Source organism: Oryzias latipes, chromosome 15 (assembly GCF_002234675.1).
Source record: "Oryzias latipes chromosome 15, ASM223467v1".
Taxonomy (NCBI): domain Eukaryota; kingdom Metazoa; phylum Chordata; class Actinopteri; order Beloniformes; family Adrianichthyidae; genus Oryzias; species Oryzias latipes.
In genome coordinates, this window is record NC_019873.2 from 3,127,903 (window position 1) to 3,155,551 (window position 27,649).

At 40.1% G+C, this 27,649-nt stretch overlaps 1 protein-coding gene across 3 annotated transcripts in view; it reads left to right on the forward strand.

The window, feature by feature from the left end:
* The first annotated feature begins 12,679 nt into the window (after nt 1-12,679).
* The window catches only part of LOC101162065 (B-cell linker protein), a 28,612-nt gene continuing 13,642 nt past the window's right edge, over nt 12,680-27,649 (forward strand). Inside the window, exons 1-4 of one of the 3 annotated variants that reach the window (XM_011484027.3) lie at nt 12,680-12,780; nt 12,870-12,983; nt 13,165-13,227; nt 24,144-24,190. In XM_011484027.3, the coding sequence (XP_011482329.1) occupies nt 12,915-12,983; nt 13,165-13,227; nt 24,144-24,190 (179 nt within the window). In that variant the 5' untranslated portion in view covers nt 12,680-12,780; nt 12,870-12,914. Of the gene's footprint in view, nt 12,984-13,164; nt 13,228-24,143; nt 24,191-27,649 lie in introns of those variants that run through there. The other 2 variants (XM_020709253.1, XM_020709252.2) reach the window with 2 other exon arrangements.

The following is a 27,649-nucleotide window of genomic DNA, read 5'->3' on the forward strand; positions in this document are numbered from 1 at the left end:
TACTCAGTTGTTTTTAAAACCCTTCACTAAGTTAAAGCGCTAAAAACAACCAAGGTTGTTCCATACATGGAAAGAGGAAATGTCATGTCTGAAACAGGAAGTGAATAAGCAGATCTGTAAAACTTATTGTTTTTTTTAGCCAGGTCAGTTACTGACAAATGTGGATGTTCTTATTTAGAAAATTCTCCCAGTTTGGGGAGAATAGACGAATCACACTTACTGGCCACTTCATCAGATACACATGTCCAACTGCTTGTTAACGCAAGTTTCCAATCAGCCAATCAAATGGGAGCAACTCAATGCATTTGATTTGATCTGATTTATTGATTTATTTCAAGCATTGTAGTCAAAGCAATAAAAAATTTACATATATTTATCAAACTCATTATAGAAATGTTGAAATGCATTAAAAAGATTAAACAAAACAAAAAAGTCACTTAAATCACTTTTGTTTAATTAAATACATTGATCATAACTAAAGTCTAAGTAGAGCTTGATTTCTTGCTCTACTTGAAGAAGAAGTGATCTTATTTAATCCCACCCCTACTGAGTTCATTTATTTGATAGTTTTACATAGTTTTTCTAATCCAGTTCTGATCTGATAGATTCTTTTCAAGTTACAGAATCCAGTTCTTATTGTTGATTGATTATCTTCAGAAAACATTCATTCATGATTTCAGTAAACAGTAACGGTAACCGTTGTGTAATAATCATTGATTATCATTAGAACACATGATAGCATTAAACTAGTAATTATTGCTACACATTGCAGATCAAGTAAATAAAATCAATAGCTTATTGATAGTAATGTAAACATTTCAGTAATCATTAATGCACATTACAATGTAAAACTCAGTGGTTGTAATTAAAAGAGCTTTGATTATTTCACCACAATCAAGTTCACACATGGATTTGGAATTATTCAAACACCTGTTGATCCTTAACTCCTCTCATCTTCATATCCTGAAATCAGAGTTTCTTTATACATATTCTTGAATATTTAGATATTTGAACATTTTTTGAGCTCATTACTTAAACCGTTCCAAAGTTTAGTGCCACACACCGACACACAGAAACTTTTCTTTGTGGTTCTTATCAGTTTGATCTTGAAGTTCCTACATCCCCTCAGTTTGTTCCTCCTTCATTTTCTAAGAACTGTTTCTGGATGTTGAATGGTAACAATTTCCCACTGACTCTGTATAAAAGTTGTTGGTGTAAAAATCCACAAGGTCACACAGTTTTAAAAGTCTAGATTGATAAAATATATTGATTGCATGATCAAGATATCCGGCTTTATGTACAATTCTGACGGCTAGCTTTTGAAGTAAAAAGAGGATGGAGTGAACTCTTGTAATTATTCCCCCAAATTTCTATACAGTAGGTGAAATATGGTAAAATTAAAGAACAGTACAATAAAAATCCACCGTTGTATCCTAATATATGTTTAGATTTATTTACGATTAAAATACCTTTTGAGACTTTAGTTTGTATGTGTCTGATGTGAGGCTTCCAATTTAGTTTGACATCAATAAAAATCCCGAAGAATTTGATTTCTGTAACACTTTCAATTAGGACATTATTTATTTCAAGTGAGAGTTCGGTATTGGTATTGTAGTTACCAAAAAACATCACTTTGGTTTTATCCAAGTTCAAAGATCATTTGTTGTAATCCATCCATGATTTTATTTTGGTTAACTCTGTGTTTACCACATTGATAAGTTCCCTATGATTGTCTGTAGAATAAAAAATGTTTGTGTCATCAGCAAATAATGAGTTTCATAAGCTTTGAAACATCGAATATATCATTTATGTATATATTGAATAGTAGCAGGCCCAGAATTGATCCATGTGGGACACCACTACTTATCTCTATGTTTTTCTGATTTAAATTCATCAATCTTGACAAATTGTTTTCTTCCCATTAAATAGCTTTTGACCCCATTTAGTCATCCAGACATGGTCCAGACAATCTGCTGCAGTTCAAACCAGCATCAGAACGGAGACGAAAGATGATTTCAGTGACTTTGAATGTGGCATGGTAGGGTTTACATAGAATGGTCAGAAAAAGAGAAAATATCCAGTGAGCTGCAGTTATGTGACTTAAAGGCATTGTTGATGCCAGAGGTCAGAGGTCAGACTGGTTCCAGCTGATAGAAAGACAACAGGAACTCAAAAAACCAACTGAGGTCTCCAGAAGAGCATCTCTGAACACACAACACGTCCAACCTGGATGCAGATGGACTACAGCAGAATAGTTTAATTTGCATAGTAGGCTGAAATGTAGCATCAAACATGCACTTTCTTTATGCTAGCAGTAGTAGAAATGTAGTCTCATAATTAGCTTTTTTATCATTAAACAGAATATAATTATAAGGTGCCAAACTGTTTAGTCGATGACGATTCTCATTCATACAAGTGACGTCTTGAAATTGAGTCAAAGGCAATACATCCAGATGCTACAACTCCACTTCAAGACTTCTATTTGTTAACTTGTCGCTTATGCTTCAAACTCAATGAACTGGCAACAGGTCAGTACACTTCACATTGTTCATGTCATTGAAAAATAAAGTTCATGGTTATCTGGACAGGAAGTGCATCCTCTGCACTGGCTGCAGCTGTTGGAAGCTGTGGTGAATACCCAAAATACAAGAGACAGAAAGTGCAAGATGGGTGGATTTGATCAGCTTGTGTGCCTGTATTCCTTGACTCTTTAGTTTCAGCTGTTACATACCATTTAAAAGACACAATGGCTCTAAATAACAAAAAAAAGTCATGACATTTTGTTTTATAACAAAATGTTTATAAGTGAATTGTTTTGCAAAAAGCAAAATGAAGATCCTTAAGTGTTCTGAAATGCCTGATTCCATCAGCCAGCTTTTGTAATGCAGCTCACATGGACCTTGTAGTCTTACTTAGACTGTTTTGGAATCAACATTGGATACACTACAATAACCACAAGCCTTTTGTGCATCCCTCCAATTTCTGATGGAGTTGAAGTCTCTCAAGCGATGCCCCGTCCTTTCTGCACACACCAACTCAATAGACTTTATTGCAGCCCTCACCTCCCATTCCTTCTATGAACATCCAAGTACCATTCCCAATCAGTGCATTCAGACAGACATAATTACTCCCAGCATGCTCCTCTCCCTCTCTCCCAGACTAGACTAAACCAGTGGAAATGCTCTTTAACGGCGGTCCCAGCAGGGCCCAAGCTAAACCCTAATTGGCTCAATCACTAGCGAAACTAATCCTGTGTCTGCTGAACACATCACTGTGGCCTCTGCTTTTCCACAGAAATTCTTTTTTAAGCTCAAGTACAAAGTACTTCAAAGTACGCTGAAAGTGAGAACCAGATCTGCACTGTTCTTATTCTGTCATGGTTGTTGTACTGAGTCGTTGTTGTTGTTTTTTGTTATTGCTATCACATTTTGGAGTTCTTGATTTTCTTTTCAGGTTTGGTTTCTGAACATGAGTGTGTGGTTGCTTGACTCAGTGTTGGCCTGTCATTGGTTGGAGAGCTGCCCAGGGTATACCCCGCCCTCACCTTCTTGTAGCTCTTACCCCAAAACGGGAGCATATGGGGATGAGTTTGAGCAGGTTGGCTGTGGCTCCTCCCAGATAGACACACCTCTCTCTGAGGGTTCACCTTGGCTCTGTCCCAGCTGCCCACACGTGGTGGTTAGCGTCTGTATTTATGGAACTGTTTGGAACAGTTTAGTCTTTTCTTGAGGACTTTCTTTGTCTTGTTTGGTTTTTATTTCTTTGGAGATTTTTCCACACCGAAAAAGCAACCTTATCCAAAATGAGCTCAAGGGGTTTGTTGCAAAACCTTAGATAATAAAATAAAATTGAAGCTTTTTAACTAACAACTTGAGGTGATACATTCCCAAATTAAAATGTGTATACTCACTGTGTAGTCACAGAAAGCATAGTTTTGTGAATTGCCAAACAAAAGTCTGAATTGCCATCCATCCATTCATCATTTTCTGGGACTGCATTTGGGGTTAGCAGTCTAAGAAAAGATGCCCAGACTTCTCTCTCTCCAGCCATTTCCTCCAGCTCCTCTGGAGGGGACCCCGAGCCATTCCCAGGCCAGCCAAGAGTCATAGTCTCTCCAGCGTGTCCTGGGTCTTCCCTGGGGCCTCCGCCCCCCTCCCCCCATCTCTAAGGGAGCGCCCAGCCCCTATACGGAGGAAGCTCATTTCCGCCTCTTGTATTCAGGACCTCGTTCTTTTTGTCGTGATCCAGAGCTCATGACCATAGGTGAGCATTGGAACGTTGACTGACCAGTAAACTGAGAGCTTTGCTTTCTGGCTCAGCTCTCACTTCACCACAAGGAACCAGTACAGCGACCGCATAACAGCAGATGCTGCTCCAATCTGCCTTTCCATCTCAGGCTACGGTCTTCCCTCACTCATGAACAAGACCCCAAGATACATAAACTCCTCCACCTGGGGCAGGGACACTCCACCCACCAAGAGAGGGCAAACTACCTTTCTCCGGTCAAGAACCATGGCCTCAGATAGTCTCTAGGCTCTTCCCATGGGCCCCGGTCGGGTCCAACCCTGAGAAACAACGTTGGATCACTCTCCTGTGGGCCCACCCCCTGTAGGAGAGCTCCAAAGGGGCTGGTGCAATGTGGTTTGGGTGGGAGTTGAAGGCAGGTGCCTCAGTGGCCCGAACCCTGTCATGGATCTTGGCTTTTGGGAGTCTGAATTACACTCCCAGTTATTTCTTTTACCCAAAACTATGGTGGCCCTGAAGTGGTAAACGTATCAATCAATGACTCAATGCAAAAACATTCTAAAAATTAAAATGACAATGAAAAAAGTAAAGCAACTCTAAATTTTAGAAATCAAAACAAATTTCCCGAAATAGTAAAAAGAAAACTTTTACAGAATACAAAAATAAAATTCCAGAAATCAAAGTGAAATGTTAAAAAATGCAACAAAATAGCAGAAACTACACTGACTAACTGATGGCGTTTAAGTTTTGAAGAAGAGGGAAGGCAGAAGGATATTTTGACCAAACTGTGGTAAGGAGTCTGGTGAGTAATCACCAAACCTTTGCAGTGGCTGCGGCCAGAAACTTCCTGCAGACAGAAAATCTCGCCATGCCAAACCACTTCTGGTTGAAAAGGTAAACAACGTGAAACGTAAGTGTCCATAGGACGCCTGTGGGATGTCCACACAAACTATGCTCTGATTGTCTAAACTCCTCATTTCTACCAGCAATGCTGCACGAGCCCAAAAAGGACTCCGCTCTAATCACATGATCACCACTCATGGGCCCCAGGATTTGGGGGTCAAAATTATTAATTAATTATTCATTCATTAACTATTTTCTGTGGACCACCTTTGCCCATCTTTCACCAGCAGACAGCCCGTATCCACCCGCAAGGGCAGTTGTGACTGAAGCTGAAGAAACGGGTGAATCAATTAGAACCGCTGACAAAACGACACAGCAAAAAGTTTCTTTTTTACCCAGGTGTGTCTAAAATCAGTCATTCATGTCGGTGCATGTGAAACATTGTTTTTTTTGGAGGCACATTCTTTCATGCACACGGTGTACCTGACCATATGCTCACCACAGCTTGCCCGTAACTCCCGTAAGGCTGGATACAGGAGGTGATGCTATCAATCTGCAGCTGATATCACTTTCGTCGTCTTACTGAATTAATGACAGTTTGAGGCAGCCGCGCTCCACTTCCTGTTGTTAGTTTCAAACAATTGTATCAAGCCAAGTGTAACCGAAGGAGTGCTCAAGCTGTGTTTCTGGGAATGCTGCCACCACCGAGTGAGCTCGTGTGACTGGCAGGGACACCTACAAAACATGCTCAGACACTTTCTTTTTCTCTCACTGAATATATTTCATGGCAGGACAGTTTTTTTAAATTTGTTTTTCATTAAAGGTATAATCAATCCCCACAACTTTTCTTCCTCTAAATTAGGCTGAAAGATGTTTTCTTCTAGAAATAAGAGAGATGAATACAACATGGTGCTGTCATTGGACAGCACTTCTTTTCTTGAGCATCACATGAGAAAACACCAGCATTTGCTCTGCCTTTCCACAACAATTCAGCTGGTTCATTCAATATTCTGCACCTTCCTTTAATGAGGTTTTGTTATGGCTGCAGTGGGAAATCCCTTAAGGGAAGGAAAAGAAACAACATCTGCCCTAACCCCCAAATCCACTATTTATGAGACAGTCTGTAATTTTCTGATTCCACTTTAATGCCTCAAACAATGAGTTTGGAAGATGGTGTAATCTAAGCTAATGTCTACACCTTTCTGTAACAGCCAAGACGTGTTTTTGTCTTGATGGTCAGTTTTTTGAGCAGTTATCTGGATCCCCTTGTTGTTTTATTGACACAAGGTATTTGAAGAACCTCAAGCTGCAGCAATAACAGTAACTCCGACTGTGGAACTTTGGCTGTTTTACAGTGCACCCACTAAAAAGAAGGAGCCTCTTTTTAGCCCTTTGTCCTCAAAGGGCCAGAAATAAGCCATATAAGGTTCGTAAGCCATAGGTTCCCGACCCCTAGAGTAACAAGCAAACATATGTTTTCTATGCAACTGTAATTGTCACTTTCAAAAGTTATAATAAATAAATAAATTAGTTATTTAACATTAAGGAGTAGTTACGTTTATTTTTCATTACATTTAGTTACATGTATATGTTGTTTCTGACCCTATGAGGACAAAGGGCTAAAGAGAGGCCTCTCCTGCTTCTGAGAACCTTTTTCACCGGGCTTAAAAAATAAAAAACCATCAATGCCAACCACACCATAAAACGCTCCTAAGGGAAACTAACAATGCAAGTAAAACAGGTCGTGCATCCCGCAGCACTCCACAGCCCTTTGCAGGTGTGTGTTGAACATTCAGAAAAGCTTTTCCCATTGTTAACCCGAGCTCGGATTAGTCAGAGCAGAACAAGGTAAGCTTTTTCCAACCTGAGGACGTCTTCCACCACAAAGCCCTTTGACCTCGCCAGCTGTGTCAGAAAGCTTCTCCTGCTGCGGCCCATTTTCCTCTCTACCAGGAAAATGTGGACATCTTCAAACACAGCCTTTTTACTCCTGGAAAGTGTGGTTTCCTCAGGCCTGAGCCTCTTCTTCGGATGAGGCCAGCGAAGCATGTTTTTAGAACTGAGCTTTGTACCTCTGCTCCCAGGAATGGCAGCTTCTGTCAACTTTATTTGTAACTTTCATGACGGAAAAGACGCCTCTTTTCACAGTGCAGATGTTTATTTTGTATTTGTTGGTCTCACTGTTTTTTCATTCTTCTTACAGTTTCTATCAGACTTGGCAAGAGTTGGCAGACGTCTGTGGCAACAGGTGTTGAGGATTTGGTGTTTACCCAAAACCACCTGCTAAGATAAAATGAATAAGATTCGGGTAGGACAATACTCTGGTGGCACGGTTATTTTCCAGTAAAAGTTGTTTGGCAAAACCACATTTGGGAGAGGTAAACAGAGTCCGATTCACAAGCTTCCTGAAAAGCTGCTCTGAGGTTCTCCCACTCTCCTTTTGGCAGGAGTAAACTCACCTCTCAAACCTCTTACAGCTGCTCTGCCGTGTCCGGTTTGTCTCACCACGCACCATCTCATTATGTCCACACAGAGTCTGGGCCATCTGCTTCACTGCTTTAATTAGCTTGCTGCCTAAAATGAGAGGCTTTGTGGGAAATCCCTGGAGAGGCCACAGACATGGCCTTTGCTGACATCCAGGTACTGTCTGTGCAAGCCGTCGATGATTGATGGCATTTATCAGCAGCGTATTAAAAATAGTGAGGAATACAAACGGAAATCTCTGAGAATTTGCTCTGCCACATCGTTCTTTTCATCAAAACTGCCATAAAAGAAAAACGCTTCCGTTTTTTTGTTATATTTATACAAAAAGCTGCAGCTCTGTGTGACAGGACTGATAAGTACTGGAGAAAGACATTAAAGGCCCTGGGTCTTCAAAACACGTATCGAGGCTTGCTTTATTTAGAGGACGCGCTAAAAGTGGAGATTTGGGGAGCTTCACTGGCCGGCTGTACTATGTGACCGATTCATTTTTGACAGAGTTCTGAATCCCTCAGGACCCATTCAAAATGTGGGTGTTTGATGGAAAGTTGCAGGGCAGTGAGAGTCTGAGGACAGTTTGGAGGGAGTTTGGAGATATAGGAGAAACCTGTTTTTATATAAAAACCAATGTGTCCTCTAAACAATAATCAATGTTGCAAAAGCACAATCATTTTCCAAACCCCAACTGTAGTGATGGGCATCAAAACTCTGTGCCATGTCAATACCGTATACAACGTGGCTTTTGGTGCTTTGCTTGGATGCTGTGTTTCAGACATGTCAATCACTTGAATCCAGTTCAGTTTTACAATTCTGGCCAATTATTTTACCTTTGCAGGAATTTGGACAGGCTAATATAAGGATATGGGAGGCCATGGGGGTGTCCGAAGCTTCAGTCAAAATTCAGGGGGTGAAGCCTGAGAATGTTTAAGACCAATGTAAAGTTTGTCTTTCTTTCAGCGTGAGTAGAAATGGAGATGCAGCGCTGCAGTGCAGACTGTTAAGGAAATAGATCAGGGGTGTCAAACTCATTTTGGTTCAGGGTCCACATTCAACCCATCTGATCTCAAGTTGGCCGGACCAGCAACATAAAAGCAAAATAACAGCTTTGTTTTTGTTTTTTTACTCAACTGGAAAACAGGCCTCAACCAACATGGTAGCCCAATCATTTCTTATTACACATTCATTCACAGAGGCTGAAGGATCTTAAATAAAATTAATTTCAAAAATTTTAAATATCTGCAACAGACTGGCGACATGTCCAGGGTGTCCCCCTGCTTTCGCCCATAAGTGGCCGGGATAGGCTCCAGCAGCCCCGTGACCCCGAAAGGGACAAAAACGGAATAGAAAATGAATGAATGAATGAAATTTTAAATATTGGTTTATTCAATTTTATACAGACTGAATATTTTAAATCTGACACTGAAGCAATCCTGATAATAAATTCAAGAGGGGCTACAGAAAGAAATGAAACATCTTCCGTAAAATGTAAACGTCCAAACGATGACAAAATTACACTAAATTAAACTTGCAAACATTTGTAAACATAAGAGTTTGGAGTTAACCTCCTTTCTCTCCTGAAACTGGAGAGAAAGGAATCCTGACATTGACCGGACCGTTAATATCAGGATTTAAATCCTTTGCAGCAACACATTTACTGTCATTCAAGTGTGCAAAACACAATGAAATGTCCATCATTGTTATTCATTATTGTAAGAATCTTTTCCTGGTTTGCTGCCTGACCTTTGATGGGGCACCATCAGTGACCAAAATTACTTCATGTGACCAGTTCACTTCAGCATCGTCCAGCGCAGTAACTACAGAGCTGACTGTCATCAGCTGTTGTTGTGTCCATCAATTCAAGAAACTCCACTGTGACATCTCTTCATCACCTCTAATAAATATGCACTGCCGGTCATATCTGTGATGTTGGTGCTTTCATCAATAGTGACTGAAAATACAATAAATGACTGGATTCCTTCATATGGCTGCCCATGTTTCCTCAGAGATGTTGAATCTGGAGTCGTATTTCTTGACAGACTCACGTTTAAGGTCGACTGCTTTTTAGGAACAAGACTTCTGCAGCCTTCAGCATATCCATAAGTTCACCATCAGAAAATGGTTTGGATGTTTGCTCCAACTTGTTTGCAATAAGGTAGCTAGCTTTCACTGCTCCATCACTGACGTCACGGCTGCAGTAAATCCAGATGGTTATTTATCGGTCCAGCTAATAGTTGCTAAATCTTATTTTTTCTTAACTGCAAATGGTGAAACTTTTCTTTATGGTGAGTCATAGTGGTGTTAGAGTCCTTTTGTTTTGTGCCCTTTGTTTGTGTGGCGCCTCCTGGAGGTTGTGGTTCTCCATGGAGAAGCGCACGGCTGCCTGAACTTACCTTGATCTGTCTTAGCGGTGTTATAGGGTCTCTGTTTTAGTCCTCACTTTTGGTGAGTTCTAAACTAAGCAGTTAAATTTAGACCATCACTATACTGAGGAGTGTTTTTAATGTGTTGATTTTTCAGTTTTTGGTTTGTGTTTTTTTTCCCACATAGAGGAGTGCTCTTTGTTAATAAATCACAAGTGTTTCATTGAGCCTTGACTGGTCCGTCCTGCATCTGGATCATCCTGATGCACCATAACTCTACATCCTCACATTAAAACAAACACACTTTGCCTCTGTCTGAGGAAATGATTACACGTTTCTCATTAACCTGGAGTTCAAGTGCTAACCGGTGTCAAGAAGGTCAAGCAGCTCCAATTATGTGACTATTCACTCCCCACAGACATTCAGCTATATATGACCTGCTGGCCACCATTCAGATGGTAAACACGAAATTCTGAGACAAATGGCTCGTGCACTGTTTCCAATTTACATCTGTCTTGGGGAGCTAGCTCCACAGGTGCATCGATAAGACTATTAAAGTTATTTTTTCTCTGCAGAAGAAAGAGGAGTTGGGGCTGAAAAGCCAAAAGAAAAAGCATCCTTCAACAGGAGGAATAATATTATGGAAACGTCTAGAAAAGATGTCAGATAAACAGACAGAAAAATATAAATACATTTTAACCTCTTTCAAAAATCCACAATTTTTTAAACTTGACAAATGTTTATGTCAGTATTGTGTACATATTAGAAATGAATAGAAATAGTTAGAAATGTGCTGCAGAGTCTGTTAGGAATTAGAAAAATAGCTAAGTTAAAGCCACACCAGGGTTTGGAAATGCTCTTGGTTTGGGATATTAAGGATTACTGTGTGTTACTTTCAACCAATATTGAAATGAATTCAAATTCTTTGTTGGTGTAAAAAAGAAAAAGACAATGCTTAAATCAGAGAAGCTTCAATCTGAAAGCTTGGAGCTGTTGAAACATCTGAGCCCTCATAAAAGGATTTTTTTTAGAAGTACAAGAGTTACAACTTTTATTTAACTCATTTGAAAATGTTCAAAATGACGAAATGAACGCCGACATAAAGCTTTAGTAGGAAGTTTCAAGTTCTGCTAAATAGAATTTGTGTACCTCATTTTCACATGGCTAAAACATCTAATTTGTTTAGACTTCAGTATATTAAATATCACTGCGTTTGTGTGTGATTTTTGAATGTGAGGTGGAATTCAGCAAAAAAAGGGTTCTTCCCCTTTCAAAAATTCTCTTTGGACGTATAAAAGTCTGCATTGTTTTTGGTAAACATCATACAAACTGTGTTTTTTTAATTGAGCATTAGAAATGTTTATTTTAACTGGTTTTGTGCTTTGTTTAAAACCTCTGTGAAGTCTGCAGCTATGCTCCTTTCTGCCCTTTGTGAGCAGCACAGCATCATCTGCATACATCACTGTATCATTAAAATTAACGTTCCATTTACTGGAACACAAATGAATGTGTGAAATTTGTTCTCCACATTTGCCCCCCCTTGGAGGAGCACTGAGCTGCGACACAAGAACCCCCCAACCTTCCCATTCAATCCCTTTGTGCTGAGTGTCATGCAGGGAGGCATTGGATTCCATTTGTAGTCTTTCCTACGACTTGGTTATGGATTTTATCTCATGACCTTCAAGTCTCAGAGAAGACACTCTAACACAAGGCCACTGAGTTGGTTATGATAGATATTTGGTAAGTTGTTAATGTATAACAAGAACGTGATGTCAGTCTGGTCATGTGGTGTCTGTGTGGTCATTGATGGCGCCCCATCAAAGGTCAGGATCAAGGCAGGTGTTGCCACAAAATTCGGACAGAGACCAGGAAAAGATTCTAGGCCATTTCATTGTTTTGCACACTTGAATGACAGTAAATGTGTTGCTACACAGGATATGAATCCTGATATTGATGAATGGGTGAAGTTTCAGAAGAGAAAGTAGGTTAACTCCACATTCTTATGCTCACAAATGTTTGCATGTTTAATTTAAATTAATTTTTCAGTGATTTGTACATTTACATTTTAGGCAGGTGTTTCATTTTTTCCGTAGCCCCTCTTGGGGTTATTATCAGGATTGCTTCAGTGTCAGATGTAAAATATTCAGTCTGTATAAAATTGAATAAACCAATATTTTAGTGTTTTTTTTAAGTGAAATGCATTTTATTTTAGATCCACTGGTCTCTGTGAATGAATGTGTCATAAAAAGGGATTAGGTACCATGTTGGTTGAGGCAATAAAAACAAAGCTGTTATTTTGCTTTTATGTTACGGTTTGGCCCACTTGAGATCAGATGGGTTGTATGTGGCCCTCGAACCAAAATTACATGGACACCCCTGCATTAGAGTGTGTGTGTGCTTGTGGGTTAGCGACCTGGCTCCAGTAACCCCTGTGACCCTGAACAGGACAATGTAGCAACAGAAGAACATGGAAGGCCTCTCCTTTTTTCATTTCTAGAGGTATCCTTTTTGGACTTATATGTACATGTACATAAAACACCAAACCCCATCCATTTAGGAATTAAACATGTCTGCAGAAGTTACGAAATAATAGAACATTTTTTTATTTTCTAAATCAGGTAGACATGAAAGAGCGCAGAAAAGTCCACACGTGACTTGATTGTAGCATGCATGAAGGGGGAGGCAGGTTTCTAGTTCCAGTATTGGGAAACGTTTTGAAGGTTTTATATAGAGTGACATTCAGGAAGTCCCTGCTTCCTTTTTGTTGCTGGTTAAACACGGTCGCAAAGGGAAATGCCAGGAGTTTCCACATTTCAGAAGTGTGAACAGAGATTATTTTGGTTTTAATGAGGTGACCTCCCCATGTGTACTTCTCTCTGCCAAAGATGTGTTGATGTGCTGAAGCCTGGCCGTCTCAGTCCATTGCTCTACCTTCCAAAGGTGAAGTCGTGTTCAGAGGCTCCCTGAGCAGGAAGCCAGACAAAAATGAACCTGCCGTCCAAACAAGAGTGCGAGGGCTGGGACCAGACTCAGATGGCTCATTTCATGTTCAAGGTAAGTGCAAGACAAATGAACTCAACTGGATTTAAGTGACTCCAAAGACTCCAAGCATACAAGTTATAATAAAGGTGTTTCCCATGTTTCCTAACTACTTACTGTGTTTCAAACAGTAAGCAGTTTGAATAAAACTCTTTGCATCTACCAAAAACTCAACCAGGTTTTTCATTTCTTTCAGAATAAAATGCCAGAATGTGCAGCCACCATAAGCAGATTTAACATTACTGGAAGAAGATTTCTGGTAAGTCTCTCAGTAATTTTGTTTGTACCTGAACAAACCTCTCCTGGATGCTAAATCATGTTAAACTCATAAGAGTTCTGGTTTATTTAGTCACACTGGTATAGCCACACAAAAAAAAAAGCATTCAGATGATTGGTATATTTAAAAAGCTGGAAATTGAAAAAGACAAAATCCTATTTTAATAATGTCTAACCTTTTTTGTTAAATAAACTTCAATTTTAAAAACTGAAAAGTTTTTGTAACATTCTCATTAAATCTGAGTGTTCATGAAACACAGCTTCTTTGAATCCAATGACTTTCTCCCCCACATGTGTGAAGTATTTCTGCTTTAGGGTCACAATGTGCTCTTTGTTTTATGACATTCAGAGGAGCAACTGCTGGTTGTCTACAAGTGTTTGATCTGATGTTTAACCAAAATCCAATCTTAATCTTTTAGTGTAATATTTTTCCTTTGGAACAATAGCTGTGACCGTTTTTTCTTCAAGTAAAAGAGGTGGTTCAAGTGTTGAAGGTCATGATACAACTCTTTACTTTAGCATGTACCAAAATAGCTTTCCCTCATCTGCTTTGACAGCAGAATTCAATTAATTATTCATCACCATAATCGGAGCCTCTCCCCCAAAAGATACTTGAACAGAGTTAAAACCTCGCTTAAAATAATAAAAAACTGCAAGGCTTCCAAAAATCCCCAGTCACACACTCACAAGTTAACAGATGGATGTAAGTTGTAGCTGTTCAGTTTGTAGTGAACTGCATCGTCACATTTGACCTGCAGAAGTCTGCTGGAAACTGGCTTCCTGTTTTTTCTCTGCTCCTTAACCATCAGCAGGCTGGTATTTTTAGCTGTGACGTGTTCTGTCCTGACTGTTAGAGAAGGATGTAACAATAGCATGTGCTGAAGCACTGGGCTCTTACAAAATCCTGTTATCTGATGGAGGATGTGTGTCTCATTGAAAGCGCTGCGAGTCTTTTTTTTATGAATATAAAAGCCGAGTTCTTGTTCTCCATAGATATATGGGTTTTGCCCTTTTGGACTATGTCCCTTTAACCCTTGTGCTATCTTAGATGACGTGTTCTCCCTACAATGACAAAGGTGGATAAAGGTGGAAAGATTTCATGTAATCCATGGACACCAGTGAAGATCACAAATCATTGAAGAAAAAAGGTTCAGAGCACTGTCTAGTGGGTCTAGATGACCCAACTCCCAATGGTAAAAACACAGCTCAGTGTAATAGGCAGGTCTGCTGCCACACAATGTTGAGTTTCAATTTTTATTCCTAAATTTTGGTAGCAACAGGTTTTTGTTCCTGTTCAAGGAAGGGCAACTTTATGACTCATATTAAGTGAAAACAAGAGTTCCTGAAAGAAAACTAACAAAAATGTCCACACCTTTCTCTGTTACTGTTCCTGGTTATTGTCAACAACTGAGAAGGGTGTTGTTGGTGCAAGCGGCTGTCCTGTATGGAAGCATTTGTGTGTCATAACTCGAAATAATGGTCAATTTTGAATATGAAAAATTAATCAGCCAAACGGCTTTTTCTTTTTCTCCTTCAACATCGCTCATTTAATTGTCAAATTAGACAATTCTAAATGAATTTTGCTACACATTTACCGGAGAACCTTTTGAAAATGAAATGTCAAAAAACATTTTCTTTATCATTTTAATTAAGTAACAGAATAAGCGGTGTTGAAGAAGAAGAAAAAAGCGGTTTGGCGGATTGATTTTTCTTTTTCATTTTGAGTCAACAAATGCAGCTTCATTGTGAAAATGAAAAAGCATTTACAGTTTTGGACATTTATTTTGAAATATGAAAGACCAATCCTTCCAAAGTCCTGCAGTCAAACTACTTTTTGTAATCCTGCAGCTGACAACAGCTGGCCTGTCACCAGAAACAACCGGGTCTAAAAGCTGACAAAAAAAATGAGGTTTGAAAAAGATCTTTTGGGATATCACAAATGTGCTGGGCGGGCCACAGGCTCCCTGCTCTGCTCCATTCTGATCATCCACTGTCAGACCAAAAGATCAGAACGTCTTTGTTTTCCTGGTCTGAGCTGGAATCTGGATCAGAACTGGAGGGCTTGATAGCTCTGATATTGGTCAATGTTTTAGGGTTGTGAGGGGCTGTAAGCTAGCGGGAGAGTGTGCAAAACCAAGGTATCATGGGAAATAAGGGGTGAGGTCACTCAAAGCCACTCAGAAATGAATTTTTGATGAACTCCTGCTGCTCTGCAGAAACTATGTCCTAAAAATGACACCGGGATTTAGATTTTGGCTAAAAATAACTTGATCTCAATTAAAAGACCACTAAGAACACTTTTACAATAGATCAAAAAGATTATTGGAGGGGAACTTAAAAGCTCACAGCAAACCATTGAATCTCAGCACCTTCATTTACTGGATATCATATTTTAAGTCCTACAGTTTAGCATTTGTTTTTTTTTAACATGATCCTTCAGTTCTTCTATTAGAAGGGCTTTTTCTCGCTGCAACCATGAAGTTCCTCTTCTGACTTGGACCAACAGCCCGAAATTTCCTCTGGCTGTAAAACAGCACTTCCCTTATTTAGCAACAGAACTCAAACAAGATTTTGTAAAACAGTTTGAACACTAGTTCTGCTCCATGAGTGGAATTATCTGAGCAGAAAAATAATCTGCTTGCAACCTAATATTCCAGCAGTTGTGGCATTTTACTTTCCTCATATTATTGGAAATGGCTTCCTTCTCATTTAATGTATGTAAAGCAGGCAGGTGTCCTCGCTCGCTGTGCGGAGACTCTCCCAGCATTAGAGGATGAAGGAACATTCAGACTAAGTTCTGTTTGACTCATCAGGAGCTCAGCATGTGTCTAAGGATGAGGGGAGGGTTGTACTGAGGGCTCCATCCATGTGCTGCTGCTGAGCAGAGCCTTTGGCCTACTTTGAATATTCATGTGATGTTTATACTGTTGATGGGCTAAAGACTATCAAATCCTCAAATAAATAAGCACCAGTTAGCAGGCAGCACAAATCTAAATTGCAAACACAACATCGAGCTCTGCTCAGATGAAGGAAGAAAGTTTGCCTCTCCCTCAGCAGAAAGTTTGGAGTGAGAGAAAAACCATGGAATGCTTTGCACTGCAGTGCAGACGTGGGTGACAGACACTCAACACAAAGGAGGAAGGACCGTCCTGTTTGATCAGGTAAAACAGAAGTGTTGGAGGATCAGAGGAGCTGCCAGCTGCTGTCTGTGTTGGCAGCTCAGCGAGGGAGTCACTTCCTGCTTCTGTGCATCGCATCCACTTTACAATCCACAGGACGGGCCACACTTATATAGACCCAGACAGCTTTGCTCTTATCAAACGTCTGCTCTGACATGGGATTTGGGCATTGCTGATCTGGCCAAACCGGGTCCTTTGGACCATCCCTCTGGCTACATTCTTCAATTAATCTTCATTTTTCCAACCTGACAAGGGAAACAGCAAGTACTGTCAGATATTAGCTTGTGAGTGCATTGATGGAAAGTCACAGAGCAAAAAAAGGCTGCATGAGTATGGAGCCTGCAGACTCAGTCACAGCTGCCCCACAGTTGGATGCGTTCTCTCTGCGGGTGGAAATAGGCTAACCTGTAGGGGGAACACAAGTGGCCCACACGGAATTTAAGGATTGTAGACCACTTGGTGAACCTGTAGGGGGAAAATGTTCATGCATATTTTTTCTACGGACATGCTGCGGGCTACAGGTTGTAGTGAACACGTATGCAACAGCTAAGGGTGAGTAAGGGGGAAGTAGGTGAGAATGGATATTCCTTTTCTTTCAACCCCTCAAATCCTCTGCAAGGAGCCTGTAAGTGGTGGTCATGTGATTATCAGGCGCTCCCTGACTCCAGCCTGATTGTTAGAAATGAGGGCATTAAACTATCAGAGTGCAGTTTGTTTGGGCATCCTACGGGCACGTATGTATCACGTGCACGCCATTGTGCTCAGTCAGTAAGGAGTCAGTACTAACAACCGGACTGTGGCCTAGAGGGCCCTGTGCGACAGCATCACCTGTATGGCACAGGTGCCTGTAGCTTGCATCATCGAAATCTAAAAGCGTCATGAAACACATACCACCCTTTACCCTAAGGCACTTTAACGTTGGGAGTTGGGTCATCTAGACCCACTAGACAGTGCGCTGAACCTTTTTTCTTCAATGATTTGTGATCTTCACTGGTGTCCATGGATTACATGAAATCCTTTTCACCTTTATCATGGTAGGGAAGACACGTCAATGTAAGGATGGGGTCATCTGGACCCCATAGGACAGCACAAGGGTTAAGATGGCCACAAGAGCCTCAAGGGAACTTTAAGAGACACTTGTGCTCCCTTTAAGATGCAGCCACTCCTGTCCACAGCCCTCCACGGTATCTGTCCAGCTACACGTGACTAAGGCTTTTCTAAGACTTTCAAACCAACTATTTAGGGTAAAGGTGCTTGAAAACGAGTGGAGTTGAGAGTGTCGTTTCACAGAGTGAATCAAAGCACGTTGACGACTTTTTTTTCCCTCAGAACGTTTCACGTTGGCTGGTTTTAACCTTGTTCTGATGTTCTCCTTCGTTACTCAGTTTATAAGATCAGTTTCACAGGTTCAGCCCACAAAACGAGGCCTCTCACACAAAGACAGTTTAAACCTGACATGTTTTAGACTGTGCTGGACATTAACATTGTTGATCAATAAACTGTGGTTTAATGACTTCATCAGGGAGACAAAAGCTGTTGTGACTTTTGTTTCCCAGATGATGAGACTAAATGAAAGGTTTTACATGTTAAAGAGCTTCACGTTGATGCATTGCCAGTAAACCACTCTGTCAGTACCTCATCATCGCAGTGATGAATGTCAGCCTTAAAATAACACAGACACCATATTTCCTGTTTTGTGTTACACTACATCAGAAGAAAACTACTTGACCCGACGACCTGGCAGACGGGTTCTTGCAGTTACCGTAACAACCCCTCCTAGAAAACATGAATCTTCTCAGTGTGAAAGGAATAAACTCGGGTCTCTCTCAGTTTCTATCATGAAGCAGCATTTGGAGCTTCGTATCTGATTTTTTAAAATAATAATTTCACATTTTTACGTCACAGCAAGAAGGATCTGGTTTAAATCCTGACAGAGTCCCAACAGCATCTGGGATAGGCTCCAGTAACCCTGTGACACAGAAAGGGATAAAGCGGGTTTGAAAAACAGATGCATGGATGTTTGATTCTGTATCTATGCTTAGAAATGACACATGGCTCAATTGTTTGTAGTGAATTCTGAAATAAAACTGTAAAATTGTAGCCAATATTTGAAAATTTGGCAAATTTTTATTTGCTGAATTTTTATGCCCTGCTTCAAGATTTGTCCCCACAGAACCAAGCATGTCCTCCAGCCTCATAACCGCCCCCCCCCCCCCCCCCGCCCCCCAAGCCTCCTGTTGTTGACCACTCCCACAGCCCTCATGATATGCACCTCCCATCATCAGCAGAACAAGCCCCTCCCACCCACCTTTGGACCGGCCTCTTTCTTTTGATTTATTTGTTCCCAGAACATTATTGAACACATCACAAAACAACACCAGAAGTCTTACATAAAATCACAGAAAACGGTGGATAAAAGTAGAAGGAATACTGTAATTTAACAGGAAGCTAACAAAGTAGAATACGTATCAATATGCACACATACACATGCACATATTCATCATCATCATCATCATCATTCCAGACACCTCCCTGGCTGTGAGTCTCTGCAGCTTTGGGACGCTCCTTTTCCAGCTTCTTTACCTGTTCCTTCCTGTGAGCTGTCAAAACACACAACACAACACAAACAAGTTTGAAGAGGATGAGAAAACACCACAGTATGCAAAGATTGTTGCACTAGATTATATTCTATGAATAACATGATTGTGTCAGAACAGAAATAAAACTTGACGTGACGTCAAAGTGTGGACTTTAGCTGCACGATGGGAGAGTTGCAGCTGACAGAGCTGTTGGCTCTCATTTGAGCAAGCGCCAACGCTCCTCTGACTAAATTAAGATGGAAGTTGTCCGTGTTTCCACAGAGGTTGGTGCTGTGTCTAAGTCAGTTGGCTAAATCTGATTTTATTTTTTTGTCTCTGGAAGCCAGAGGAAGCCATAATTTTACATCCATGAAGTCAAGGTTCATCTCTTTGAAGGTGGTAGCCCTTCTTCATGAAAGAGTGATTTACACACAGTAGAATCAGTTCGGAAGGTTTGCATTGCTCTAAGGCAGGGGTGTCAAACTCATTTTGGTTCGGGGGCCACATTCAACCCGTTTGATCCCAAGTGGGCCGGAGCAGTAACGTAAAGGCAAAATAACAGCTTTGTTTTTGTTTTTTTTACTCAATTGGAATACATGCCTCAACCAACATGGTAACCTAATCATTTCTTATAACACATTCTTTCACAGAGGCCAAAGGATCTTAAATAAAAAAAAATTCACTTAAAAAAAGGTCTATTCAATTTTATACAGACTGAATATTAATAAATTAATTAAAAATGTATTTATAATACACTTTTCATTAAATGAAACCTCAAAGTGCTACAAGATATGAATAAAACTCAATTAAAAAGAGAGTGTGCACATTTTAATACAAAACTAACCTAAAAATATAAAAGTAGCACTAAGTGCAAGCAAAAAATTAAACTATAAGCAATCATAGGCTTTTTTAAAGAGAAATGTATTAAAAAGGGCTTTAAAAGAGTCCAGGGTCTGTGATGTTCTCAGATTGATAGGAACGGAGTTCCAAAGCCTCGGCTCAGCAGAACAGAACGCTCTGTCTCCCATCGTGTGGAGCCTGGTGGGGGGGACCTGAAGAAGGAAGCTGCCTGATGAACGGAGGGTACGGGTATGTTTCTGGGGAACGAGGAGTTCCTGGAGGTATGGTGGTGCCTGACCGGCCATGCATTTGTAGGTGATGATCAGAAGTTTGAATTCAATACGGGATGAAGCCAGTGCAGCGATTTCAGGATGGTGGTGATGTGTTCATATTTCCTGACTCCTTTTAGGATTCTGGCTGCACTGTTTTGGATGTACTGAAGTTTTTTTTATATTTTTGTTGGGAATGCCAGAAAAAAGGGAGTTGCAGTAGTCCAGCCTTGATGAGATATAGGCATGGACAAGTGTTTCTGCGTCTGGAAGTTTATTTTACATCTGACACTGAAGCATTCACAATAATAAACTCAAGAGGGGCTACATAAAAAAATGAAACACCTGCCTAAAATGTAAATATCCAAACCATTAAATAATTACACTAAATTAAACTTGCAAACATTTGTGAACATAAGAGTTTGGAGTTAACCTCCCTCTCTCTCCTGAAACTTCACCCGGCCATCAATGTCAGGATTCAAATCCTTTTACTGTCATTCAAGTGTGCAAAACACAACGAAATGTCCAAGAATCTTTTCCTGGTTTAATTCAGCTCTGTGAACAAATAAAAATGTCCATTTTTCCTGGAAAGCTTTGGACTTCACTTTAACCTTTTTTACTTTTTAACATGTTGGTCATTATTGTGTCACTACTGATCATTCTATATCTATAGCAACCTAACAGCGGTGAGGCTCACAGGCACCTAACCAGTGGCGGTTCTACACTAACTTACTCCCTGGGCGAGTAACCCCACCAGCGCCCCCCCCCCCCCCCCCCCGCACACATACAAAATTTGACAACATCCTGTTGTGTTCCCTATCTTCTATTTAGCCATTTTACTCAAAAATTGCATGGATTTTTTAGACTCGTATTACAGGGGGGTCAAACTCAGTCACACAGGGGCCTAAGTTAAAAACACGCTTAAGGTTTTGCCTGAAGAAGATAAACATTTACTGAACACACTAAAGCTAAACTTTTAAACCTTTTAAACTGAACTTTTTGAACATAAATATGATTAAAAACAGGAACATTAATCCAGAATAACTCAAGTTAAACCTTAAATAACTTGTAATATTTTGTTCTCCATAGAAATATATTCTGTCAAAATTATACAAATATGAACATGCTGCAGGACAAAACAAAGAAAGCCTGGAAATATTAATAAGAAATTACATATCAAATAATTCCATTTTTTTTGCTCTTTCATCATTCTTTAGAGCATTTTTTTTAGAGCTGGACTCCTGCTTCGTTTTTAGCAATAATTTCTTAATGTGTGACGTCCTGTGTGTGTCTTTGTGAAACATATCAGAGGGATTAGATCTAAAAAATAAAACTTAATGTGATTAATATGTTTAGGTCTTATAAAACATTGAAGACTAAATCTTAGAACTCATCAGTGGGATTACTCCAAAAATATTTGGCATTTCCCTAAATTTGTGCAACACCAACAGTAGAAATCCTCCAAAAAACCTCAATCCATATAAAATGGTCTGCGCTCCCCCCCCCCCCCCCCCCTTCCCCTTCCCTCTGACACACGCGGCTCCGTCTCTATGACGGGAGGCGCAGCTGCGGCCCAGAGTTGATTGTCAGATAGAAAAAGACTCCCAATCACCTCTTAGTGTGATTCAGCCAGCCACCGGCGAGTTGCGCTCCCCTCTCGAGTTTTTTTACTTATGTTCCAAAGACTACCGCAAAGAGGTGTGGCCGCAAGCGTCTTGCACAAAGAATTGTGGGAAATAATCCCCATTGCCTGCTTTTGTCGAAATTGGGTTGAGCACGGATGTTTGTTCTGCCTAAATCCTTTTCATGTGCCTGTTTTATGTTGTTTCACTCTAAATTATTCTTTTTTTTTTTTTTTTTCTTTTTTTTTTTTGCACCATAAGTGTGAAGAGGAAACAGGAGGAAGACATTATTAAGAGTCTGATGTGTCAAAAATAAAAGTATTAAGTGTCGGCTGCTGAAGTAATTTCAAATTAAAACTTCAAGCTACCTCTTTGAATATTGTATGTAGGACATTACTCATCGGACACGGCCAATGCCGCCCCCTATGAAGTGCCGCCCTGGGCGACCGCCCACATCGCCCATATCAAAAACCGCCACTGCACCTAACTACCACCCAACTACTGCCTACCCAGACACAGAGCTGTTAGGTTTCACTTTTGGCACGCGCATATTTATGCATTTTCACCTGTTTTGCTTTTCCTTTGCTCCCCCTAGTGGCGGAATTGCGCATTTCGGTTATTTCTTTAATAAATCATAACTCGCCACAGGAATGGACTAGAAACGTGCTTTCTTTTTTAAAAATCCTTATGATTTTTTCTCTTCATGTGCGGGCCGGAGTAAAGCACCTGGCGGGCCGGACTAAAGCAGTCGTATGTTTTAAACCCCTGCTCTAAGGGGTCATGCAATGATTTTTCCTGTAGACAGACATTTACATCATCAGTTAAAGGCACTGGTGGGAGAAAAAGTCGTCAGTTCAGTGCACCGTCCTCTTAGTTTTGGACTATGGGGACATTCTCTACATGAATGCTGCCTCTTCACATTGCCCAGCCTTTATCACTAACCCTGCTTCCACAAGCCATAACTGTGAATCGGATTCTCTGCTCTGTTGGTCTGTACTCAGAGTCAGACAGAACCACTGGCTGATCTTCACCTGTAAGGTTATTCTGCCTGTGCCGTCTTCTATCTCCAGCTAACAGCATATATAATTCTCACTCTTCACTCCCAAATCCCACACAGAATTAGGAGAAACAGCCTTTTCTAATTCCGCTACGCTTCCTGGAAAAATATTCAAAACTCTGCGTCTATGTGACCTCATTCCTTTGAATTGCTTTAAAGCAAACCTTTTTGAGCTTTTAAAAGAAACATGTCACTCTTGACCTGACTGTATAGTTCATGATTTAACCTTTTTAGTGGTATTGTTCATTTTAATTGTGTTTTATTTCCAATTTAGTGTTTTAATACTATGTTTTTATAGTGATGGTGCCTTTCGGCCCAGGTCTCCCTGAAAAAGAGATTTATCTCAATGGGACTTCCTGGTAAAATAAAGGTTAAATAAAATTAAAATAAAGTCCCCAGGTGAGTCTGCAGGCCTGTCCATGATTCCATCCTTATTGTGATGCGTCTCCTCCTCATGGGACATTCCTCTTCCTCAAATAATAATAATGGATTGGATTTATCTGCGCTTTTCAAGTCACTCAAAGCGCTTACATCATGTCCATTATTCATTCACTCCTCATTCATACTTGGTGATGGTAGCTACTGATGTAGCCACAGCTGCCCTGGGGCAGACTGACAGAGGCCTGGCTGCCAGTTCGCGCCCACGGCCCCTCTGACCATCACCGGGATCATACATGCACATTCACACTCCAGTGGAGGCAAGGAGGGTGAGGTGTCTTGCCCAAGGACACAGCGACAGTTGGCTGGTGGGAGCGGGGATCGAACTGCCAACCCCTTCGGTCATTGGACGACCCGCTCAACCACCTGAGCCACTGTCGCCCAAAATCCAAACATCCAGCTCAGTCGAACGTGTTGCAGGGTTTTCATTGCATTACAACATTTTTTCAATAAAAGAGGGAAAGTAATTACGACTTAAATACATACTTTTGCCAGATTTGCTGCATATTTTATGTTAATCATTTTCTGTTTATTTAGGAATCATTGTTTTTGCTTTTTCTTATAGACGAGAAAATGGGATTAAATGATGACAGACTTCAGGACTTCCTGATAAAAATGTTATTATTGTGTTTGTTATGCAGGATTTTGGGCTCCTTGTGTTCAAATTATCTTTTTTTCCTTTTTAGTTTTGACATGACATAATGATGTCATTATGATAAATCTTTACTGATTTGAGCTGCTGAGACCTTCAGAAAGAAGGAAGTGCTGCCATCTGCTGTTCCATACTGGCAAACGTGTTTCTGGTTCACCCGCCTGTTTGTTTTTAAAGAATTTGAAACTTCGTGAGCTTCTCCTGCTTCTCCACATGATCAAGGACAAAGTCTCATTGTTTTCTTTGTTCATTTTTGTTTATAGAATCTGTCAGAGACCGACCTCATCAAGTTTAGTCCCGTTTACCAACCGTGAGTAAAACGTTTGGACTTTATTCTCATCTCTTTTCTTCTCAGTTTCTTTTAGGAGAGTAGTCGGTATCTAAAGATTTTTCCTGAGGGAAATCTCCTTTTTGTATTTCATGTTCTCCTCGTGCATGTGAGGGTTTTCTCCTCCCACAGTCCCATCACCAGCTGCATAGGTTCATTACTGACTAAATTGTCCCAGACATCCAACAGTAACTGGGTTGATTCCAGCCATCACGTTACCACAAAAGGGATGCAGCAGGTTCTGAAAACGGCTGGATGGAGATTATTTAATAGAAGACATACAGCTGCAGCGTGTCATGACGTAATTACTCCGATTTAGTTTTAACCAGAAGATGCCTCCAAAACAAAAGACTTTTTACATTTAGATTCTTCATCAATTCTTATTATCTATCTATCTTGATCATACAAAACAATTATTTTATCAATCTAGACTTTTAAAGCTTTATGACCTTGTTGATTTTTACATCAACAACTTCAATATCCAGAAACAGTTCTTAGAAAATGAAGGAGGTTACAGACTGAGGGGATGTAGGAACTTCAAGATCAAACTGATAAGAACCACAAAGAAAAGTTTCTGTGTGTCGGTGTGTGGCACTAAACTTTGGAACGGTTTAAGTAATGAGCTCAAGAAATGTTGAAATATTCAAATATTGAAGAAAATGTATAAAGAAACTCTGATTTCAGGATATGAAGATAAGAGGAGTTAAGGATCAACAGGTGTTTGAATAATTCCAAATCCATGTGTGAACTTGATTGTGGTGAAATAACCAAAGCTCTTTTAATTACAATCAATGAGTTTTACATTGTAATGTGCAATAATGATTACTGAAATGTTTACATTACAATCAATAAGCTATTGATTTTCTTTACTTGATCTGCAATGTGTAGCAATAATTTCTGGTTTATTGTGATCATGTGTTCTAATGATAATCAATGATTATTACACAACGGTTACCGTTACTGTTTACTGAAATCATGAATCATTGTTTTCTGAAGATAATCAATCAACAATAAGAACTGGATTTTGTAACTTGAGAAGAATCTATCAGATCAGAACCGGATTAGAAAAACTATGTAAAACTATCAAATAAATGAACTCTGTAGGGGTGGGATTAAATAAGATCACTTCTTCTTCAAGTAGAGCAAGAAATCAAGCTCTACTTATACTTTAGTAATGATCAATGTATTTAATTAAGCAAATGTGATTTATTTTTTGTTTTATTTTCTGTTTATTTTTTATCTAGGCATTTCATAATTTCTGTGATGAGTTTGATAAATCTATGTTCATTCTTTATTGCTTTAACTTTAATGCTTGAAATCAGTCAATCAATAACAGTCATGAAGATACCGGTATGCTCTCTGCTGGAAAATGTAAAAGATTTAAGAAACACGGATTATTCTGTAAATTCACTCATGAGACATTTGGGCTAAACTTTCTGCTGGACTGTTTTGGTGTCAGAGCCGGTTTAGAAAAGCCCTAAAGGAGCCTCTGACTGAGGACACGTCTGTTCCGTAAACGTCTGAGAGAAGGTCCGCTGTCACTGAACTGTTCAGAATTCCTTCATCCTAATCTAGATTCATCTCAGGACAGAAAATCCCTTTTCTCTCAGCTTGTTTTGTTTATTCAGCTCCCTGTTTTAAGGTGTCAGCATGATCACATGGGTTTTAAAGATGCTTCAGTGTGGCATCTGCAAACATCCTCAGGAGCTCTGAAGGTCCACAACATCCTGATTTCCTGCAGTGACGTTTTTGGGATGCACACGATGTGAACATGAGCCCTTCAGAAGATGCTGAAGCAGGAGCATGTGCAACATCCAGCTTCTCTAAAGTTTCACGTACTATAAATAAAAATATTTCGGTCTCTGGAAGAAGAGTTTCATTTTGACTCTGTAGTCTTGCAGAAGAAAAGAGGATGATGAGAGTCTGAGCTGTGTGTGAAGAGGCGGTTGCAGCTGGGGGGTTGGCTGATCAGAGGCTGATGGTTAGACGGATTCTGAAACTTCTTTATTCACTTGAAAATGGAAAACACTCCAGAACTAAAGTTCAAGGGTGTCTACGGGTGTGCAACGTCGCAGCTGGTTTGTGCCACAGTTTCATTTCTCTTTGTGTGAGCAGATGGGACTTGTTTTTCCCTTCCTGCTTGCACCTGTGTCAGACTTTTAGAGATGTGTTTGTGTTTTTCACTCTGCATTCTGAGCGTCATGCAAACTCAACCTGGAAATGTGGTTGATTTAGGGTTGCTTAGTATTTTTGGATTTCATTCCAGTAGAGAAATGCAATGAAACCTTAACACAGAACAACAACATTGTTGGATTGCTTTTGCCTGTTTCAGAAATGATCAGGTCAGATTTGTGAGGGAGCCAAATATGTTACAGTCATGAGGATTCATTAGATTTTTTTTTTCTCTTTGATCTCCAAAGCAATAGTGAAATGCATCAAACATGTTTAAACTTCTCTGCATGTTGCCTGTTTGGCTTCACTCTACAGCAAAATTCTTTCCAAAGCCCCATTTAGGACATTTTCTGCACTTTAACTCTGTTCTTAATGGAATAGGTTCCTGATACGTTTTGTGACATTTGAACTTTTCCACTTCTGCTTTGTTTTCTATGCTGAACTAAAACAGAAATGAAGTTTCTTGCCAGAGGCTGATGTAAACAACGTTCCCCACCAGTTCTACAGAAAAGCCTAAATCACAGAGCTGAAAACGTTCCTCAAACGCAGCAGGACAGATATAAATAACCGTCTTGTCTTGAGTCACGTAGGTGGGAACGAAACACAGCTGACTGAGTCTGTGATGCCATAAACTGCACATGATGTCGCTATGTTGTGAGATATTTGGTTCTCAAAGATTAGAGAGGAAACAAACATCCTTGAAAAGCTCCACATACGTTGTAGTTTGGCGGCCTGTAACTCACTGGAGGTCCTTTGCAGTGTTTGGTCTGGAGCTGCTGCACTGCTCTGGGTCATCATGTCAAACATTTTGTTTTTAATTCATTTATCCTAATCTCAAACAGGCTTAATAAAGACCCAACCATTCTCCCACCTCCACCGTGCATCATCTGACTAATGTCCAGTGCTCTTTTTTTCTGGAAAATGTAGTTTCAGGGAATCATGAGCAAATGCTTCCTGTAAACTTTCTCAAAACTTGGATGTGTGTCACCACTTCCTCTTTGCTTCACCTCAACTGGCTTTTATTTCATGTGGAGAGGCCCAAAGTTGTCATGATGACGAGTCATCATCCCGCTATTATTAGAAGATGGTTCTATCCACTGCTAAACACCCACCTGAATGCAGACATTTGTTTTCCTATTGAATCTACACTACTTAAAGTCTACTGACAGCTTTGTGAAACGTGTTCGGCTTTTTTTCGTATTGACTTTCAAAAGATAAAAACTGCAACGTTCAGCAAATGTTTTATCGCAGGTTCCAGCCATTGCTGTC